The 21,188-nt window shown below is 48.6% G+C and overlaps 3 protein-coding genes and 1 long non-coding RNA gene across 4 annotated transcripts; 2 read left to right on the top strand and 2 right to left on the bottom strand.

Moving 5' to 3' along the window:
• The first annotated feature begins 491 nt into the window (after window positions 1-491).
• LOC120689596 (pyruvate dehydrogenase E1 component subunit alpha-3, chloroplastic) lies at window positions 492-4,189 on the top strand. The gene is made up of 3 exons (XM_039971906.1): window positions 492-904; window positions 1,582-2,368; window positions 3,591-4,189. The coding sequence occupies exons 1-3, from the start codon at window positions 683-685 to the stop codon at window positions 3,866-3,868; spliced, it is 1,287 nt and encodes a 428-aa protein (XP_039827840.1). The 5' UTR covers window positions 492-682; the 3' UTR covers window positions 3,869-4,189.
• Window positions 4,190-4,710: 521 nt separating this feature from the next.
• Window positions 4,711-5,389, bottom strand: LOC120693282. Its single transcript, XR_005682953.1, has 2 exons — window positions 5,084-5,389; window positions 4,711-5,003 (listed from the first exon to the last, which is right to left on the bottom strand). It is a non-coding gene; the product is annotated as an uncharacterized LOC120693282 (long non-coding RNA).
• Window positions 5,390-9,758: 4,369 nt separating this feature from the next.
• LOC120693240 lies at window positions 9,759-10,743 on the top strand. The gene has a single exon (XM_039976650.1). The coding sequence runs from the start codon at window positions 9,870-9,872 to the stop codon at window positions 10,410-10,412; it is 543 nt and encodes a 180-aa protein (XP_039832584.1). The 5' UTR covers window positions 9,759-9,869; the 3' UTR covers window positions 10,413-10,743.
• A 6,415-nt stretch (window positions 10,744-17,158) lies between these two features.
• LOC120693397 (cation/H(+) antiporter 19-like) lies at window positions 17,159-20,381 on the bottom strand. Its single transcript, XM_039976822.1, has 2 exons — window positions 20,223-20,381; window positions 17,159-19,405 (listed from the first exon to the last, which is right to left on the bottom strand). Exons 1-2 carry the CDS (start codon window positions 20,379-20,381, stop codon window positions 17,159-17,161), a joined length of 2,406 nt encoding a protein of 801 aa, XP_039832756.1.
• Between the last annotated feature and the right edge of the window lie 807 nt (window positions 20,382-21,188).

The raw sequence follows: 21,188 nt of genomic DNA, 5'->3' as shown, positions 1-21,188 counted from the left end.
GATTGAACGGACATAAACTATTTACTATATATACATAACAACAATTCTCGAATAAAGACACGCATCTCTTCTCCCTTTTCCAAACTAATGGTAATGTGCCAAATTTCCCACTTTGTAAGCTGTGTATTCCAAAGAACAGCGTAAAGGTACTTCTTGACAAGAACCCCCGACTTCAATACGCTGTGCTTCACTTGACCACTCCAATCATAAATTTATTTAGAGTTTTAGACTAAAATATAACGATACACGCGCCACACACATCGCAGCACTAAACTCGTCCTAGTTTTAACGAATGCACGAAACGGAAATCCCTAGTTTCGTTCACATTGGAGCAAACGCAAGTCAATAGCCAATTGCTTGCCAATAATTATCTTGCATCGCGGTCGCATAACACAGACGCCAAGTGCAGACAAGAGAGAAGCAGCCCTGCTGGAGACCTGGAGTGTGAGGTGCGTGGGCTGGGCGGACCCTCCAAAGCCGAGCGAGCGTGAGCGCCCAGCCTTGTTTCCCTAACCCCCTCTCTCTCCCCTCCCGTCTTCCTCGGTCTCTCCGCCGCCCACCACCTCGCTCCCCACCTCTCCCTTTATACGCCTCCGCGGCTCCGCCTCCGCCGCCATCTCCCCGACCTCTTCCTCGTTCACGGCATTGTCCCCCTCGCCAGGAGACAGCGGAGAGGAGAGAGATGGCGGCCGCGTCCTTCACCGCCGCCAAGTTCCTGGCGCCGGTGGCCGCGAGATCCGGCGGCGAGAGGGCGCCCCCGCTCCCCGCCGGCGCCTCGTCCTCCCCCTTCGCCAGGGCGCTGCGCCGCGGCGGGGCGCACCACCCGCGCCTGCGCACCGCTCTCGCCGTCTCCTCCGACGTGCTCGCTGGGAACAAGGCCGCGCAGGCCGCGCCCGCGCATCCGGTGAGGAAATCCTCCTCTATTTCGCTCTCTCTTGCTTCAAGAAAAACGAAACGGTTCATAGTTTAATTGGGCTGCGTGATTGGATCTTGGGCGCCCTGTGAGTGTGAAATTCAGATGCGTTATGTGATTTAAGTTTAACCATGGTTAGAGTGATCACATCATAGTGCTTTTGTGCTCACTATTTGGAATGCTCTATAACTGCTCAGGTCTCTCGATGCCTAGTTCCGATTTCAGGGCTGTAAATCTCACAAATTTTACCTCCCAACTTTGGAAATAGTAGTGCTTATTAAAAATGTTATCCTGGCATCCTGAATCTCATGGTAGAACTCTCCTGTACTTTTATGATTGTAGAATCATCCTATACTCTCAATCGAACCCTTTGTTTAGTTGATAAAGTCAGTGATTAACAGCTAAAATCAAAGTTTTCACCTCTTTGTTTTAAATAGATCCACCATTTAGCTATACTGATGCCTGTCACTGCAACTCTGAGGTGTCCATCACTTGCAACCAGAACTGGACTGATACTAGTGTGCAGTATCTAGCTTCAAATTCTTCAACTATAGTAGTGCTCAGATATGAAAAATATCTTATTTAGCTTTCTGTTGCTGCAAGTTTGTTCAAGTTGCTGTGCGGGATACTGTCTTCTGCGTTTAATTCAAGTGTGTCATTTTCCCCAGGATGTGACACGGGAAGAGGCACTGGAGTTGTACGAGGACATGGTTCTTGGCCGTGTTTTTGAGGACATGTGTGCGCAAATGTACTACCGTGGCAAGATGTTTGGTTTCGTCCACCTTTACAATGGCCAGGAGGCTGTTTCCACTGGCTTTATCAAGCTTCTAAACCAGGCTGACTGTGTTGTTAGCACATATCGTGATCATGTCCATGCGCTATCCAAGGGTGTCCCAGCCCGCTCTGTTATGGCTGAGCTCTTTGGCAAGGCCACCGGCTGCTGCCGTGGACAGGGTGGTTCCATGCACATGTTCTCTGCCCCCCATAACGTCCTTGGAGGCTTTGCCTTCATCGGAGAGGGCATCCCTGTTGCCACTGGTGCTGCCTTTGCTGCTAAGTACCGCCATGAGGTGCTCAAGGAGTCAGGTCCCGATGGGCTTGATGTCACATTGGCTTTCTTTGGAGATGGTACATGTAACAATGGGCAGTTCTTTGAGTGCCTGAACATGGCACAGCTTTGGAAGCTTCCTATCGTGTTTGTTGTGGAGAATAACCTGTGGGCAATTGGGATGTCACACCTTAGGGCTACATCAGACCCAGAGATTTGGAAGAAAGGGCCAGCATTTGGAATGCCTGGGGTGCATGTTGATGGTATGGATGTCCTGAAGGTCAGGGAGGTTGCTAAGGAGGCAATTGAGAGGGCAAGGAGAGGTGAAGGACCAACCCTAGTGGAGTGTGAAACCTACCGGTTCCGAGGTCACTCTCTTGCAGACCCTGATGAGCTCAGGAAGCCTGGTAAGGGTTACTTTCCCGTTTCATTTTTGCTTCACTAGTGACAATTTCTGGTTCAACTAGGCTGATTGGACAAATGGAAAATGAAATCAAGTATTTCGGTCAACAAATTGTAGTAGTCTTGTTTGAACGATTCATCTTGATCTGAGTTGAATCCATATGCACTAGATTACAACTGGCATTAAAGCTCGTGAAAATATAATATACCTTGCAGTCTTGCACTAGTGCTGTGATCTTGTTTTAGTGGCAATTTGACATCGCAAATGAGTGGATCATGTATTAATAATATAGTATACGATTAAAACTCAATGCCTGAAAATTTAAAAGCAGTTACAATGTTACTAATTCATGCAAAAAAATGGTTAGAAATTTTAGGTTTTTGTTGTGTCAGTGTTGACGTAGTTAAGCTCCCTTTTTTTGTTAGCACCATAGTCTATACTTACAGGATTGGAATGCTGACGTGGCTAGTAAGATAGTTTTTGATGAAAACTAGTTAGATAAATCTTGTTTGAAGATATTCTTGTGGTGCCAATTGAAATGGTGAATGAAACATTTCTCTCATATTTTAGCTTCTTATCATCATCTCAATCATCTTATCTGATATGTCAACATCCTGGTAGGTATGGTTAGGATGTCTTGTTGCCCACCTTATAGGTTTCTGGGACCCAGTTGTCCTGCATATTCCTTTTCCATTTCCAAAAGTCCACTTGAACTTTTGGAGCCATATGAGTTAAGGCATTTCTTTTTTTTTAATCTCCAATTGGGTGCAATTTATCAATCCATTTGTTTTGATTTCGCTTCTTGTATTGATCTTCATAAGAATCAATCACCAAATGCAGGAAACGTGTTTTGGTGAAATTTGATATATATTTTTTTTCTGAAAGAGATGTAGGATATGGTTCAAATAAATACTTGGCTATGCATCGATTTTTTTTAAAAAAATAATAATCTAAATTTACATTTAAGGTTTCTAAATTGGTGACTGTCAGAATTCCTTCACTTTTTGGGGTTTGTGATGCTTTAACTAGCTTGGGTCAACTTGTACACTGAATTGGATTGTTTTTTATATAACAATTTGACCATGGTTTTTTTATTATCATGATTCATGTATGTAATATGTCAACTGAATTGTTCGGCACACTGGCTCCAATGCTCCGATCAGTCACATAACTACAAATGTCTGGTTTGCCCAATTGTTGAACTGACTCACATTCTCTGTGCACAGATGAGAAAACCCACTATGCTGCAAGGGATCCCATTACCGCCTTGAAGAAGTACATCATTGAGCAGAACCTCGGAACTGAATCTGAGTTGAAGAGCATTGAGAAGAAGATCGACGATGTTGTTGAGGAGGCTGTTGAGTTTGCCGATGCAAGCCCACACCCTCCACGGAGCCAATTATTGGAGAATGTGTTTGCCGACCCCAAAGGCTTTGGTATTGGCCCTGATGGAAAGTATAGATGCGAGGATCCCAAGTTCACACAAGGCACGGCTCAAGTTTGAGCCTTCATGGAAGATGGATCTGCTCTCTGTACCTCTTGTTCTTCGGTTCTCTAGTTTTGTTGAACCCATGTCATGTTAAGGATGCTGTATGCATAAAGCAGTTCATTTTCATTCGTAGGCGTATGTTCGATATTGCGGTGTAATTTATTCGAATGCTCAACTGATGTCACAGCTTATGCCATGTGTTTTAGCTCGACTTGTTCAGGAACAGCTCATTGTCCACATATATGGGGAAGTATGTGAAATGGTATGGAGAAAGTTATAGCTCTAGTTTGAGTCATCATTAGCTGCCCTGGTTGGAAAGCAATATTTGCAGTTCTATTCTGGGGCAGTGAAGAAACATTTTACTGGTGTGTTTTCCATGTTTCGTTAATCTAATACCAATAATCTTTATTTTCTCTGTTGGGAACTTTTGCACAAACTTTTGGTTATTGAACCACATCTACTTGAGGTAAAAGTTCCAGAGATGTCATAGTTGACATGCCTGAAACTAGCAGAAATAGCGTCCAGTGGATTGAAGAACAAAAGCGTCTTGAGTGTTTTAAGTTCGAAGCAGGCATGGCTAGATGTCTTGTGTCTGGAGAATCTGGGCTCACTTAAAACTTGTTTATTTCATTTATGTGATCTGAGCTTGTTTAACTAAATCTAAGCAGGATGAGGTCAGATTCTGAAAGCCAGTTCAAATGCAATAGGAAATATCAATCAATCTGAAAAAAAAGGGGTTGATATGGCGTGTTCTGTTAGCAGCAGGTAAAAGTCGGGAAAGGAGAGAAGATGAATCAAGGCCAGTAGAGTAGATTGTATTCGAGGAAGAACAGACCAGAAAGGATTGCGCTCACGAGTTCAGATGACGTCACAAGTTATTGCTCTCCCTCTCTCGATACATACACGCCACTCTTGCCTGTAAAGTGTAAACCCATTCCGACCCAAAGAGCTCTTGTGTTCTTCCTCCTGGGCCTTGACACAGCACGTTGGTCGTTGGGCCCATTCACATCTCCTGACAACCTGATGCTCCCTGTTGTGCCGAACACCAACCGGTGCTGACATGTTCTTCCAAAGGGCCGGCAATCTCGTGCTGTGTTTCTTTCAGATGCATGTGAACAAGCAGTGTTCCCTTGCATCTCTATTCTCTAGTCTTTGACAGTAAAGCAAGCATCAGAGTCTGATACCTTTATTACGAACAGATATTATCAGAGTTTGTCGTAGAATGGTTACCCTCACAGTCACAGCACCGGTTGTTCCGGCAGCTCGCCCTCTCCATCTGCGCGAGACGAGCCGTGGAAAAAGCTTGGTCTTGTCAATGGCGTCGCGGCGCAAGACACGACTTGGGTCTGGAGAGAAGGGTAAAAGCTTGTGCAATGGTGGCAGGCACGGCTCGATGCGAATTTAACAAGGTAGTTGATGGTTGGTTGGTCGCTAGGGCAAGGCTACAAGCCTGCAACTAAAGCTAAGACCTGACGCACGCACGCGTTGAACCCGATCGGCTTCGCTGCCGCTCGCCGCAGCCGGCTGACGCGCGCGACGCCCGTGTTTGACGGGGTCGCCGTTCCTTGGCAGCAGAAGGAGCTTCCTCAGTTCCTATTCTGGTGGATAGGGTGGCCGGGTGGGTGGCCATACCCAACTCCTCCGTCAGGCAAGGCAGCAAGAGACCTGCGATTGCTATCCCGTCCCGTCCGGTCAAGATCCATCGGTGTTGAGCTCATCTGCGGTTTGGCATCGTGGCAGTGCCATGGCAAACGCCAGCATGCGGCTGACCTGGCCTGGCCGGTGCGCGGACAGTCAGACCAGGATCGGCAGGCATCGCGGCGGGTCCTTTCCTTCCTCGTCGTCACCCTGTTATATTTGTGCTGGGGAAGGAAGGGTCCACGCAATTAAGACCAACATGAGGGCGGCTTGGCCACGGCGCTCGCCGCAGCCGCAGCGGCAGCCAGAGATGACAGCCGCGCGGCGTGTCCCGTGACCGCGAGCACGCGGTGCGCGCCGGCCCCGTCGTACCGCGCCCACCCGACTGCCGGCCGGCCGGCCGGGCCGCAGGCATCTCCGCCTCGTCACCGGCGGTTCGCGCGGCCGTCAGCCACGCTCCGTGCGAGGCCCTCGCCGTCGGCACGTCCACCTCGAGCGGATTACTGGGCGAAGAAACCAAATGGCGTGCCGAATTTTGCCGGTTCTGATGACCCAGCAAAGCATGTCGCTGTTCCTGAACATGATTGAGATCTCCTCCGGTGTGACCGTCAGTCGTGCAGCTGCGCCACCGCGCTCACAGATGTCAAAGCCCAAGCCAGAATTTCGAGAAGCATTGTCCACTGTGTGAATTTGTGAGAAGAAAGCTAGTCCTGTTTAGTTTCCAAAACAATTTTGCACAGTACCCGTCACACCGAATATTCGGACACATGCATTAAGCCTAATTAATCCATAAGTGAACATTATTTGTAAAATAACAACAAAATGTGCTACAGTATCAAAACTCACTTTTTCACCAACTAAACACACCGGTGTGGAATAGTGTCAGCGGTTGCCCGCAGCCGCACTCGAGTGAGTTGAGAAGAGCTTAATTGGCCAGCCGTGCGCATTGTGGGAGAGTGATTAATTAGCAGGGGGCCGTTGACTTGGATCTGCAGGAGCTGCATGCTAAGCTAGGTGCCGTTGTGTGCAAGACATGTGGAATCGAATTTCTGGGGAACACGTACTTGACGTTACTCACACGCACGCACGCAGCCGTCCGTCTAGTAGAATACTAGTAGCTAGCAGCTAGCTAGTAACTATGGCAATAATAATTTATTAGGTAGTCTTTGCTGATTGCGATTAGAGTAATGAGGCTGGGTCGTGCACGAAATCAGTTACCAGTAGTAGCACTACTAGCACACGCACGTAGGACGTCTGATTCTGATACCCCACATCGACAACGCCTTGTTTTATTAAAAAAAAAGACAGCGCCTTGTTTTTTTTTTTTTGCAGGTAGACAACGCCTTGTTTTGATTAGTCAGGTCTAATTTCCTGCTGGCATATAATCTTCAAAAAAAAAATTCCTGCTGTGCAGATTCCAACGGAACGGACCTTGCTCGGGAAATTCATTTTATTATTACAGGTCCAGTATATAAAAAAAAATGGAAGGCCAGACCAGTCATGTAACAATCATGGAATGCGGCTGCCACTTGAAAATCGTCAGTATCTATGCTAGGCATCAGGTTGTAGCAGCGGTAACTTTGGCGCACGCACGCAACGTGGTGGAGTGTTGCTGTAAGATCAGTACAGCATCCGCAACGTGAGGCGATGCCGCTACCGGGTGACACGTCGTCCATCTTGTGCTATCAGCGACCAAGAGCAGCCGCCAATCCATTTGTTTGGTTTGACTCCCCATCATCATAGATGGGCTAATCATTCAGCATATCCAGCACAATTCCATACGGCTGCTGCCTGCTGCTCCGAGCCTCCGATCCGACGATCACATCCGTTCAATAATAGAGCCAAAAAAAAGAGAGGAAAAACGAGAAAAGGCAGCAATGGCTGCTACTGAGGCAAGACGCCATGCACCGCATGTTCCCGTGCACGATGGATCGCCATGCACGCAAGCGATCGACCGAACAGATCATCAAACAGGCCACAGTTACTGCGGCAGCGTCCAGTGAAAGAAACCCTCGCCACGTCGTGGGTCGTGCGCTGCTCTGGATCGGACGCGACGCGGGCGCCTTGCCCTTGGGTCTTGGGAATCGGCCGGTGGAATGAATAGTTTAGCCGACGAGGCCAAGGCTGGCGATCATCGTCGGCGCGTGCGCGGCCACGGCCCACGGGAGATCGTGATCCACTCATCCTTCCTCGGGGCCTAGGCGGCTCCGGCGGCGAGAGTCGCGGCCACCTGTCCTTTCGCCCACCCCGTACTACCGCCACAACCTTTCCGTCCAAGGCGGACGGACTGTTTGGGCGTGTGCGGCATCCGATTGTCAAAGCCAGATTCCATTTGGTCCCTGCCTCTGTCCATCCACACCCCTGCAGCAACGCAATAGCCTATAGGACTAGGAATGTAAAACAGCAGCAGCACTACTCCACCAGCAACAAGTATAGTCCAAGGATATAGAAGAAACAACAGGATTTGGCATGAAATGATCCCAACTTTTTTTTTAAAAAAAAAAGACAATTGCATACAAATAAAAGAACAATACTGCTATGTTCCAGACGGGGTAGGGAAAAACAATCTTGAAATGTTCTTAGCGCATGCTCGTGTGCTACACAGCCGACGGCTCGTGTGTTTCACAACCATATAACATGAAGAAGCTTGCCAAGGTGTTTATTTGCTTGCTTTGCTTGCCAAAAATCCTATCTTTGGACATCCAGGCGGGCTGCTTCATTTCCGCACAAATCCCACACTTAGCCCTTGTTTAGATGCGTAAAAGGGAAGCGGTAAAGTAATCTAGCATTTTCATTTGTATTTGATAATTATTGTCCGGTCATGGGTTAACTAGTCCCAAAAATTCATCTCGTAAATTATAAACAAAATGTGGAATTAGTTACTTTATTTAGCTATATTTAATATTTCATGCACGCGTTTAAAGATTCGATATGATGTAAAATTCTGTAAAGTTTTGGAATTTTGATGGGAACTAAACATGAGGTTACTGTCACTGATGATCGTAATAGTTGTAAAAGAGAAGAGTCCATTCAGATTGTCAGGGCCTCAGGCTGTCAGCCACGCATGCGGATTTTGGAGAATCCAGAAAGGGAGCCACAGAGGGAGAGGGGGGATGGTGAAGGTGCAGGCAGGAGCACGGACATTGTTCATGTCATCATGTGGGAGCTGGGAGGGGGTCAAACCCTGTCCCGTCCAACGGTTCTTTCCCCTCTCCGTACGGTTTTACACGCACACACAAGAAGGAAATACTCTATGGCAGGAAAGGAAGGAAAAGTCATACCCATACTGTCAGTCGTGGTTGGTGGACCCACCCGAACGTGCTACTTCCGTGTGGTGTTACTCTACTCCATCCTCTGCATCTTGCAACGAGTTTCACGCACCTCTTCACACTTCTTGAGCTGCCTGAGTGAAAACACGCCATTCTTAACTACTACTCTGAGTTGCCCAACTAGATTCACCGCCAAGTACCAGTGTTTTTACTTAAATATGTATACAATAATTTTATCACGTGATATTATGAACTGTAAGTGGCTGGTGTTTACTGAAGAATGATTTGCTCACTCTTGAAATTACCAAATTTGTATAACATATAGAGTACCAGCATCCTAGAATATAGTTAGTTTTAGGTTTTCTCCAAATCAAATCTTTTAAACCTTGAAAGTGGATGGTAAAAAAACATAAAGATTTATAATATAAAAGTGATATAAGTTTATTTATAATGAAATCAGCTATCATAACATGTAATATTTTCTATTTAAAAGTAATTATTTTTGGAGATATTATTGGTCAAAGATATTATATTTTGACAAAATCTAAAAGTCGTTATATTTTGTGACTGAAATAGCAATGGTTATCTTAATTTGTGAATTAATATTGTTCATGTCAAAAGAGCTCGCGTCACTCTATGATTAATAAAAAAACCGCATGATTGTTCATGTCAAACTCGATGTTCAATTCATCTGAAAACCGCCTTAGAAAACTAACAAATAAAAGACCCATTTCCAAGCAAAACGTCCAAGAAACTATAAAACCGTCCACCCTCCCTTCTCCCACTCCAACCATCTCCCCTTGCCGCTCCCCCACCCCCCCCCCCCCCCCCTCCCTCGCCTCCCCAGCAAGGTTTTAAATCTCCGGTTATAGCTTCCGTTATCTCCGGCTATAGCTGTTTGAGAGAGATTTAGCTAAGTTTTTTCATATACAATTTAGCTCTTATCTGCCGTTATAACTAGATATAACCTATTTTTGGATATAGATAGCTAAATAGGTTAGTCTGCTATTTAAAACATTGCTCCCAGGCAGCGACCAGCGAGCGCAGCCAAAACGCCTCGGCTCCTCGCCGCCGCGCCACCCCTGTTAATTCTCTCCTCCTCCTCCTCCATGTCCTCCGCAACGCACATCGCATCGCATATTCGCATGTTGCTCCTGCCCGCGCCACCGTACGCACGCTTCGCTTCTTTCAGCTCCTGCGCCGAGGCAGAACCGAGCCAGGCGGCGGGGAGCAGCAGCCAGCTGCCGAGGAAGAAAGAGGCCGGCGTGTCGGTGCCACCAGCCATGTCCGTGAGCGTGGCGTCCGTGCCGGCGGCGAGGACGGCGGGCGTGGCGCCGTGGCCGTACCTGGAGTACATGGCGCGGTGGGAGCGGCAGGTCGAGCGGCGCCAGCTCTTCCTCCGGAGCTACCACTTCTCCCGCGACGCCGACGTCCCGCGCTCGCCGCGCGCCCGCGCAAGGCCCGTCGTCTGGGCGGGTCTGCGCCGCCTGCGCCGCGCCGCGGCCACGGGGCTCCGCCGCCTCCGCGCGCGCCTCCGCCTCTGCTTCGGCTGGGCCACGCGCCGCCGCTCCCGCCGCTCCACCAACTTCCGCTACGGCCGCCTCTCCGGCGCCGGCAAGGCCCGGACGGCGGCCGCGTCCGTGTGCTTCTAGTAGTGCGCGGCGGAGCACAGGCAGAGCACGAGCAGGATCGAGCTTGAAGCATTCTTTGCTTCGCTAGGTTGGCGTGTGAGAGAAGAAGCTTACTTAGACAAGAATTAGCCGCCGCATGTTAACTTCTATGCTGTGGAGTGGAGTGCTTGCTATTAATTAGTAGTTGTGCCTAATTAGAGAGGATAAAGAGTGTTAATTAAGGGGATTAAGGGTGTTCATGTTTTTTGTTCTTTTTTCTCTTCATTTTTCATGGCCGTTCGCTCCCTGTCTAAAATATATTCTCCTGTCCACTTCTCTTTCTCTATCAATGAATTGTGTATTTTGATCGACCCTTTGTTTAGATGCAAAATTCAAAATTCTAAAACTATCACATCAAATGAGAATTTTACATGCATAGAGTAGTAAATCTAGACGAAATAAAAAATAAATTGCATAGTTTGTTTGTAAATTGCGAGACGAATCTAATAAGCCTAATTAGTCTATAATTAGACACTAAATTGCTACAGTATACATGCTTTAATGATATTAATCGGCTCATTAGATTTATCTCGAAGTTTACAGACGAGTTCTACCATTAGTTTTATAATTAGTCTATATTTAGTACTTCAAATGTTAAATAATTTTTCTTTCAAAAAATTTACAGCATGCATCTAAACGAGGCTCGAATAAATTTCTCTGTACGAGTTCTTCCGTCCCTTGATTCCTTCTGCTCATTTCTTTTTTCTTTTTGAAGTAAATCTGCTTATTTCTTACTTTTGTACTTATTTTAGAGTCAGCGTCTTAGTAATGATGGTTGTTATTGTGGCCCATATACGTACGAGGCCTGTCATGGCCTCATGGGGATGGCACCAAAAGCAAAATCACACCCCTTTTAATTTCTACCCATCTACAAAAACTGAAATCTTTGAGACCAACATTAGATTAGATTCTTCAATCATGCAGACAGGATGAGAGGAGAATGATGTCCGCTTCGCAGAGACCTAGAAAGACACCGCTCTTGTTTAGTTGCAAAAACTTTTGGAATTTTAGTACCGTAGCATTTTCGTTTGTATTTGGTAATTATTATTTGATCATGGGTTAACTATACTCAAAAGATTCGTCTCGCAAATTACAAACAAACTGTGTAATTAGTTATTTTGTCTATCTACATTTAATACTTCATGCATACGTTCAAAGATTCGATGTGACGAGAAATTTTATAAAGTTTTGGAATTTTGAATCCAACTAAACAAGGGCACAGTCAAAATCCTCAGGTCTCAAAGCTGGTAGTTTTAATTTTTGAAGCAAGTGTGGTGAGGCGAGCCACGCTTCGTGTCCAGCTTTATTTCAAGTGCGTGTCGCGGTCAAAAGACAGCGGCCAGCAGCAGGCAGGCTGAGCAAAGAAGCAAGGATACGCAGGGGAGGGGGTTTGCATTGCCGATGGCCAACACGGCTGCTTTCTCATCTCTCAAAACTTTCACCGTGCCCCTTCCCATGATGCCCTTTTGCTTTCCATTGTCACCTTCTCCCTTCGTCAGCTTCTCCCTTCCAACAACAAAGTGAATTTCGTGGCCCAGAAGAATACTTTTCAGTATTTAGAATCGGTGCTACAAAAGAATGGCGATATTGATGAAGATATTAAGCATAGAATTTCAGCTGGCTGGTTGAAATGGCGTCAAGTTTCTAACATCCTTTGTGACAAAAATGTACCACAAAAGCTAAAAGGCAGGTTCTATAGGACAACAATTCGTCCGACGATGTTATACGGTGTTGAATGTTGGTCTAAAAAAAGCGACATGTCCAGCAACTGAGTGTAGCAGAGATGCAGATGTTGCGGTGGTTTTGCGGGTACACAAGGAGGGATAGAGTCCGAAACGAAGCTATTCGAGATAGGGTCGGGGTGGCACCAATTGAGGAGAAACTTACCCAATATCGGCTGAGATGGTTTGGACATGTCCAACGGAGGCCTTCTGAGGCGCCTGTGCGTAGTGGGGTTCTTGAGCGGGTCGATAATGTAAAGAGGGGTAGAGGTAGACCTAAACTGACTTGAGATGAGTCGGTTAAGAGAGACCATAAGGATTGGAATATCTCTAAAGAGATAGCTTTGGATAGGAGCGCTTAGAGACTAGCTATCAATGTGCCTGAACTATGACCTTTATTTTTTTGTTTCATCTCTAGCCTACTCCAACTTGTTTAGAAAAAAGACTATGTTGTTGTTGTTATTGTTGATGAGGAACTCATCTGGTCTCCAACGTACAAAAGCTCTGGGCTTGAATTGGCTGCCTGCAGATTCATCTGTAAAAATCGATGGGGTTTGTTCAGAAAATTGCAGGTGAAATAAACTTTTAGCAGCCACTTGTCCAGTGACAAGGTTCAGGTCCAAGTGACAATCTTGCATTGCATCCACTTGTCAACTGTGAAATGAAGAGGAGCCAGTACGTCTCGCCTGCTACCGTCCGATCCCCTTCATTGCATATTTGCATTTGCATATAGGGAGGGAGTGGGTTCATTCGTCGGTATGATGGGTATCTTCAGTACATGTCTGAAGATTTCCCAGTGCCATCTTAAAGCTGCTTTATGGCTTATACAGTGGTACTGTATTTTTGTACTGGAATTGGAGTAATGCAAGAACTAATGGGGAGCAATTTGCAGCATCTGTGTGAGCCCCACAACCACCAATAACACAGTACAGATCTGTGTGCTTTACTCTAATCTAACCGTGAATCTAGCATGTCAGTAGTGCTCATTAGTATCTTTTTACCATTGCGCCACCACTCCAGCGTCAGTGGGGATCAGTTTCCGTCATGATCACAAGCTGATCACTATGATTGCCCTGGTCCGTACCTCATGATTAAAGAACAGATGCTGGATTAATCAGAGCTGGATTTGTGCATTACCAAAGCCGTAGCCGTCACTGCAGCGTCCCCTCCATGTTGCTATGACTGATGCAAGCCATGAGAGGATGAGATATTGGGCATAGCTGATGCCTAGTGCTCGCATCGTTTCCCAATCAGTCTGATCAGTTTAGTCTGAAACCATTATGGATGACACCATGAATTGATCCGGGAATGAGGTACCGGGGGTCCAGAAGAACCGGACGTTGACACTTGGCATCTTCTTTTGGTGCGTGTCAGTCGTTGATAAATAGCCAATTGTTGATACAGATACTTGACAGAGAAATTAAGAAGGGTAGTGAGAGCAGGTGCCGTACCGTTATGTTTCTGAAACAGTGAAGAGAAAAGCCAGCGACGCTGACGACTGAACTTGTGCCCTGGGGTCCTGGAGTCTAGAAGCTGGTTGCTAAAGTAGTCAGGTTTGGAGAGCCAAACAAACAGGGACGGGATTCAAATCCGAAAGCTAGGTCTGGGAAACTAAAAGGCGGCCGGTTTGAAATGACGAGCACTGGAGTGCCTCTAGGGCTTTTGTGAGAGCAGATTAGCGAGGTCTGCTCGCGGATTACTTTTGGGTGAACTACTGCTTTACCAGATGTAACATCTAACATGCATGTAACTAAAGCTGCTGCTGCTCTCTGTAGAAGCAAGAAATGGGAAGGCTGTTGGTAGAAGACACAAGTGCCGCAGTGATGCCCTTTCTTCCATTTGCAGAACGCATCCAAGTTAAAAGAGTAATCATGTTCAAAAAAAAGTTAAAGGAGTAACAAAGAGAGATTAAAGAAAGTCCTTTCGTTCGATCAGTGAAGCCAGCAGGAAATCTTCAGAGCTATGCCAAGCAAAAAAAGGAAAAAAGAAAGAAAGAGCTGCCGCAAATCATTTGCATTTTCTCCTACAAACACGTCAGGCTGACCCCGAGCTGAGACGGCATCTACGGCTGCAGTTCATCGATCCCCTCATCTGTATGTTAACCTGTCCCTTGTTTACATGCATGCTGTAAATTTTTTGAAAGAGATTTTTTTACATTTAAATTACTAAATATAGACTAATTACAAAACTAATTGCAGAACTCGTCTATAAACTTCGAGATGAATCTAATGAGCATAATTAATTCATCATTAGATCATGTGTACTGTAACAATTATTGTAGCAATTTAGCGTCTAATTATAACCTAATTAGGCTCATTAGATTTGTCTCACAATTTACAAACAAACTATACAATTTATTTTTTATTTCGTCTAGATTTACTACTTCATGCATGTAAGATTCTCATTCGATGTGATAGTTTTAGAATTTAGAATTTTGCATCTAGGCTGCGTTTGGTAAAACATCACATCAAAATTACAAAAAAAACGAATGTTCGCATGGAATACTAAATGAAGTCTATTTGCAAAACCTTTTTAGGGATGGGTGTAATTTTTCGAGACGAACCTAATGACGGTAATTAATTGTTGATTTGCTACAGTGATGATTACGCGGTCAAAGGTCTTAATAGATTGGTCTCGCGAATTTATCAGGAGTCCTACATGTGGTTTTGTAATTAGATTTTATTTAGTACTCTAAATTAGTGGTCAAAGGAGAAAAAGTTTTCGCGAATTTTTTTTCAGCCATAACCAAACACGGCCTAAACAAGGGGCTGATGCATGGAAAAACAAGGTTGATCAATGCAAGGGTGGCGGTGCAAGTAGCAGCCAAGCAGGTGGCTGGCTAGCTGGGTCTCTGAAATCCATCCGAGCTAGCGGCCCACCTGTCAGTCAGTAATTACTGCTTGTTGGTGTAGGGCGGTAGGGTAAAGAAACCGCGTAGGTAATCAATGCAAGGTCGTCGGAGTAGTATGCTGGACTGGACTGGGGTCTGGGGCTTGGGTTGCCGTTGCTGCCGGCACCATGACATGGCCCGCATTCACTAAGGCTGCTGCAGTCTCCAGCGAGCAACGCCGGAGAATCAGAGATGTGCGTGGATTTCAGGGACCACATCGCATTAGCGACCGGAGCCGGAGGAGAGCGCGACGGTGCTGATGTGGGATCCAGTCAACCAGCTGTGGGTGACTTGCTGCGTGTCCTGGACGCGCCCAGCCCAGCGCTGCCCTGACTTGACCGGCGGCGGTGGTCGGATGGTCATGTTTGGTTAGGAGTCGGCGTCACAATTTCACAAAAAGACGAATGTCTGCATGAAGTATTAAATGAAGTTTATTTATAAAACTTTTTAAGGGATGAGTGTAATTTTTCGAGACGAATCTAATGACTCAAGTTTCATCATAATTGGCTACAGTGGTGCTACAGTGACCGCGCTCAATTATTCACTAATCGTACGATCAAATGCCTCATTAGTTATAGTAACTGCTACAGTGCCATAGTTGTGGGGTTAATTTTGTAATTAGACTTTATTTAATACCCTTAATTGATGATCAAAGCATCATTTCTCTCTCATGAAAACGTTTTCACGCCTAAACCAAAAATGGGCGGTTCAGTTCAGCATTCTGCCGCAATCCGGCAGGACAGGCACGGCCCTGGTGGGCCGGGCCACCTCTGACGTAAAAGCACGACGGCTACTGGTGGAAAGCCCATGGGCGGTGGTTCTTCTTGCTTTTCTGCTGCCTCCTTGACCCGGTAGCTCGTTACTGGGCCGTGTCATGAGAAAGTGGGCTTCCCTAGCCGGATGGGTTTCTTCGGTGCTCAAGGCCGGAAAACCTATATATCTTCCGCAAGATTTTTTTGATAGATATCTTCTAATATTTGAGATCCGTGCCAACTAAAATAAATAAATGTGATGAAACCACGTGGGTAGCAGGCAGCGTGCCCGGCACGGACGGGAGCAGAGCACAGGACGCAAGCGGCATAAAAGTAAACATGCAGGATGAGTGGAGGGACGTGGTTGGAAAGTTAATCAAGTTTCTAACTTCAAGTGATCTTTTCTCTTAAACCATAAATCCAATTTAGAACCCGTTTGAATCAAAATATTCTTCGGAATTAATGGAACAAAACAAGATCCAATATGTTATTTTATTTTTTATCTTAAAACTTCAACATTTGAATATATTGTCTCAATATTTTGAACAGATCATTTCAACATATATAGTATGCTATTTCAACATTTATTCTAAAAATGTTGAATTAGTATATCCAAAGTGTAGGAATAGTCTTTTCAGAGTGTTGAATCAACTCAAAACAAGTGTTGAAGTCTTAAAGATGGTTTTACAAGAATTAGAGTTGAAAAATAGAAAGAAAGAAACAAAAAGAGGCATAGCACCGTGCTCATGTTGAGCCTTCCGGCATTCATGGTGGGCAGAGAACAAAAAGTACCAGAGTGATCTACGGCTTTGCTTCTCCGCTTCTTCACGTTAGTCTCTTGGCCTGCTCGCTGCCTGCGATTGGGTCCTCCTGCAGCTGTGCGCTCGGCATGTGCGATCAAAGGCTCCCAAGGCCCAAAAGTGGTTAACTGGACCTTGGGCTTTAAAGATATCACTCTTATATGTCTTCCAGAAGACATATAGGAGTCCCCGCTCAAGGCTTGACATTGAACAAGACTGAACATTGAAAGTTTGAAACACACAGATCAAGACATGGATGGAACACATGTTATGCAGCAGCACATGACTGAGTCACCTCACTGGACGAGAGAGCCTGGTTTTTCATGCCCATTCATTCATTGTTCACTAGCACTCGTACAAGAAAGAACATCTTCAGTTCTACTATCAACCGGCTGGGACATTAGATGCTACCTTAACCTATCAGACCTGTATACGTTTATCTGTATCTGTGTACCGTGTACGCTATTGCTCTACTATTCCTGCCTTTTATATCTGCGTGTATGTACATCGTCACAGGTTCACTACTACTACGTACTAGCCACAAGCAAGCTACTTTTAGCCAGCCTCACGTGCTGTGCTGCCGCGACTCCGGCTCCGACTCTGCCGGGGGCGGCACGACGCCCTCCTCCTTGTCCTCCTCCCCCGCCGGCCTGCTGCGCGCGGGGTCGCTCCGCGGGTTGTACCGCTGCACGACCAGCGCGGACGCCGTCGTCGAGAACTCCGGCGTCGCCAGGTAGCTCCCCACGCGGCCAAGCTCTGGGCAGTGGCTCTTCTCCACCAGCGGCGTCGACGTCGCCGCCGACAGCCCGGCCACGACCAGGTTCTTGCCTTTCCCGAGCGCTTTGATGGCGGACGTCACGTCCGGCCGCTCCGTCGCCGCCACCTCCTCGTACCTGACGGAGCAGTCCCCGGACCTCAGCGTCCGGGTGACGTGTCTCTCAAGGGCTTCCTCGTCCTTGCCGTTGGGCTTGGCCGCCGACGCGATGAAGCGGGCGACGGTGAGCTCGATGCCGGGGTGCTCCCCCATGCGGGCGCCGTACGCGAGCGCCTCGCGGTCGTCGGGCCCGCCGAAGAAGAGGACCAGGACGGCGTAGGAGACGTCGGGCGCCGACACCTGCGCCGCGCCGCCGAGGACGCGGTCCACGAGCACGGCGACCGAGCAGGGCGCGCTCCGGAGCACGCGCACGTTCGCCTGGTGGTACGCGTGGTCCACGGGCTCCATCGAGCCGTCGTGGCAGAGCATCTTGTGGAACGGCAGCACCACCAGCGCGGCGCGCTTGTTGAGCGCCGACGCCAGGATGTCCTCGTGGATGGTGTTGAGGTCGGAGATGGCCGTCATCGGCTTCACCCGCACGGCGCTCAGCCGCTGGAACGCCTCGAACGCCACCACCACCTCCCCGCCGCCGTCGCGCCCGCGCCGGCTCGAGAAGGGCAGCCCGTTCCGGCGCGCGCGCTGCACCATGGAGATGGCCGACGACCGCTCCGAGAGCTCCACCAGGTGCATCGCGTACATGGTGAGCTTGCTCCGCCGTGTGCCGCGCGACGCCTCCACCAGGTTGATCAGCGTCGGGATGCCGCGGCTGGCGTGGAAGCACGCGAGCACCCGCAGCTCGCTGTCGGCGTCGAGATCGAGCCGCTCCACGGTCCGGTGCTTGTACGCCGCGCCGCGCCGCGCCGGCTTGTACACCGCGGTCACCGCCGGGGTGGTCATGAAGGTGGTGATGAGCGCCATGAGCACGAGGATGGCGAACGCCTCCTCGTTGAGCACCTTGCGGTCGCGCCCGATGTTGAGCACGATGAGCTCCACGAGCCCCTTGGTGTTCATCAGCAGCCCGAGCGCCAGCGCCTCGCGCGGCGGCACGCGCATCAGCAGCGACGCCACCACCGTGCCGCCGATCTTGCCGGCGCAGGCCGTGGTGATCACGAGCACCAGGAAGCCCCACGACTTGGCCCCCGAGATGGTGGTCACGTTGGTCTTGAGCCCGCTCGACGCGAAGTACAAGGGCAGGAACAGAGACGCCACGAGGTCCTCCATCTTCTCGGTGAGCGCGTCGGAGTAGGCTCCTTCCTTGGGGATGAGGACGCCGATGACGAACCCACCGAACAGTGCGTGGATGCCGATGGCGTCCGTGGCCAAGCCGGCGGCGAGAACGATGGCCACAGTCGAGCAGATGAACGACTCCTTCACAGGCTCGCCGGCGGGGGACCGGCGCGCCATGTAGACGAGCACCGGCCGCACGAGGAAGATAGCGGCGACGACGAAGCCGACGGCGCAGAGGAGGACGTAGATGGACACGAACGGCGACCCGGAGCCTGACAGCGCGATTGCCAGCGCGAGCAGTATCCACGCGGTGATGTCGTTGACAGCCGCGGCCGACATGGCCATGCGGCCCAGGTCGGTGGTCAGGAGCTTGAGCTCGGCGAGGATGCGGGCGAGCACCGGGAACGCGGTGATGGAGAGCGCGACGCCCATGAAGACGACGAGCGGGCCGCGCGGCGCGTCGGGCGCGATGGCGGTGCGCAGCGCGAGGGAGGAGCCGACGCCGAACGCGAAGGGGAGGGCGATGCCGGCCACGGCGATGGCGAACGCGCTGCGGCCCGTGCGGCGGAGCGAGGCCGGGTCGAGCTCGAGGCCGACGAGGAAGAGGAAGAAGAGCAGGCCGATGTTGGCGAGCGTGTCGAGCACGGTGAGGCTCTCCGGCGGGAAGACGTGGTTGAGGAAGACCTTGCTCCGGCCAAGCGCCGACGGGCCGAGGAGGATGCCGCCCTGCATTGCCAATTGCCATCGATTCATTAATTGCAGCTGTGAGCACTGAGCACACGACGCAGTATCATTTGCTCCCACACTTGAAATCGATTCATCAGTCAGTGGCACCAACATTCAGATTTGCATGCATGGATTAAAATAGCAAGACTCAGCATGAAGTAAGTGGTGCCACAGTTGCTGAAGAAAAATCATCTGCACCTCAAGCTGTTCTAGACTCCTATGGTCTTTCTGTGTGCATATATAGTAGGTCATGATTTAAATTATTCCGTACTCCTAATTCATAGTATTCAGTAGTATTCTAAATCAAATTTATTATGCTGCCAAAAAAACATATGCTGAACTACAGCTTCAATCTTAAGATTTCTGAAAAAAGTTTACAAATATGAAGTAGGCCGGCTTGTCAGTTGCATGCCACAAATGGTGTACTGACTGGGCATGCATCTGGTGGACCGGCAGACGATGGTGCAGGGGTTTACGGTTCCAAAAGTAGGCAAAGGTAAAAGTAGGAGGCGGCTAAATTGGGATTATTTATTTCCTAGCAACTCGGAGTTATCGTGGGGCCCAAAGCTTGACTGTTTGTTCTTCTCTAAAATTAAAAAGAAATTATTTTGCAAATAAAACTAGCTTGACTAGTTCAGTCAGTGCACAGTTACATACAGCATTTTTTTCAAAATCTTTTTTTTGAAATAATTATCAAAATGACATGATGGAATTGCAAGCCAATTTAATTTTGTGGAACAAAACACGTACAGATCTTGATCGAGAGCTAGCGCTGCATACACGTCGTATACAATTTAACTATTCATTTGCAATAATCCTGATGAAGAGGAACGGCGAATCAACGGACAGATGATGAGCTTACGATGATCTCGGCGATGACGCGCGGCTGCCGGAGCGGGCGGAGCGCGACGGCGAGGCCGCGGGTGAGGACGAGGACGAGGCAGACCTGCAGGGTGATGAGCGGCAGCGCGAAGTGCAGCGGGCTGTCCCCCTGCCACGCCCCCTCCGACGTCGCCTTCATCGGCGCGGACAGCGCCGACGACGCCTCCTCCTCGCCGGCGGCCACCATATCCGATCCCTCTCCCTCCCTGCCAATTACTAGAATGGCCAGTCCTAGCGATCTTAAACACAGAGACGCGCACCGCACGGTGGACGGTGGCCTCTGCTAGCTGCCAATGCAAGCGCGCGGGGCAGCAAGGCTGGGCGGCCGGCCGGCCGGCCAAGATTGTGTGTCGGTGGTGAGAGCGCGAGGAAGAAGAAAGCAAGCTCGCGGGTGAGGTGAGAGGCGTGTTCAAATATAACCAATAATAATGCAAGCGCGCACACGTGTGATCACTGTACGAGCGAGCGATGGGTGGATGGACTGTGCGTAAGCTTCGTTCGTGAATCCTCTCTCCCTCTCTCTCACCTCAGTGCCTGACGGACGGAGCGAGATATTCGTGGACAAATATAGCAGCGGCGCCCGGCCGTCTACGGGTAGATTCATTCTCATGACCTGCTCATGAGAATCCAACCATCAATAACATTGTTGCTTACTCTTGGTCTGTCCCTGGCGGCCTGGTTTATTAGTTATTACAGGCCACAATACGTATGTACGAGCCTATTCTATTAGCCTGCTACAGTGCCAACAATTAAGCGGAGACCCAAAGCATGAAGAACTGTCTCATACATACATGGTATCATCTCTTCCCCATGGCCTCAAGAATGCTGGATGGATGGCTCCTAGAAATGGCCATCCAAACGACACTGCCTTTGAAAGAAACATGCAATCAGTTACTCGCATGTTGTTTTTATTCTGGGTTCAGGAGCAATGAATTGGTCCAAGAGG

This window comes from Panicum virgatum, chromosome 9N (assembly GCF_016808335.1).
Source record: "Panicum virgatum strain AP13 chromosome 9N, P.virgatum_v5, whole genome shotgun sequence".
Taxonomy (NCBI): domain Eukaryota; kingdom Viridiplantae; phylum Streptophyta; class Magnoliopsida; order Poales; family Poaceae; genus Panicum; species Panicum virgatum.
The sequence above is the reverse complement of the archived record's forward strand: the minus strand, read 5'-3'. Positions and strand labels throughout refer to the sequence as shown.

What these genes read in the sequence shown, in the direction of transcription:
- LOC120689596 (XM_039971906.1), top strand. Translation starts at nt 683, where the DNA reads ATGGCGGCCGCGTCCTTCACCGCCGCCAAGTTCCTGGCGCCGGTGGCC. An exon ending in AGGCCGCGCCCGCGCATCCG is followed by an intron (nt 905 to 1,581) that starts GTGAGGAAATCC and finishes CATTTTCCCCAG; the next exon opens with GATGTGACACGGGAAGAGGC. An exon ending in TGATGAGCTCAGGAAGCCTG is followed by an intron (nt 2,369 to 3,590) that starts GTAAGGGTTACT and finishes CTCTGTGCACAG; the next exon opens with ATGAGAAAACCCACTATGCT.
- LOC120693397 (XM_039976822.1), bottom strand. Translation starts at nt 20,381, where the DNA reads ATGAAGGCGACGTCGGAGGGGGCGTGGCAGGGGGACAGCCCGCTGCAC. An exon ending in GCGTCATCGCCGAGATCATC is followed by an intron (nt 19,406 to 20,222) that starts GTAAGCTCATCA and finishes TCGTGTGCTCAG; the next exon opens with TGCTCACAGCTGCAATTAAT.
- LOC120693240 (XM_039976650.1), top strand. Translation starts at nt 9,870, where the DNA reads ATGTCCTCCGCAACGCACATCGCATCGCATATTCGCATGTTGCTCCTG.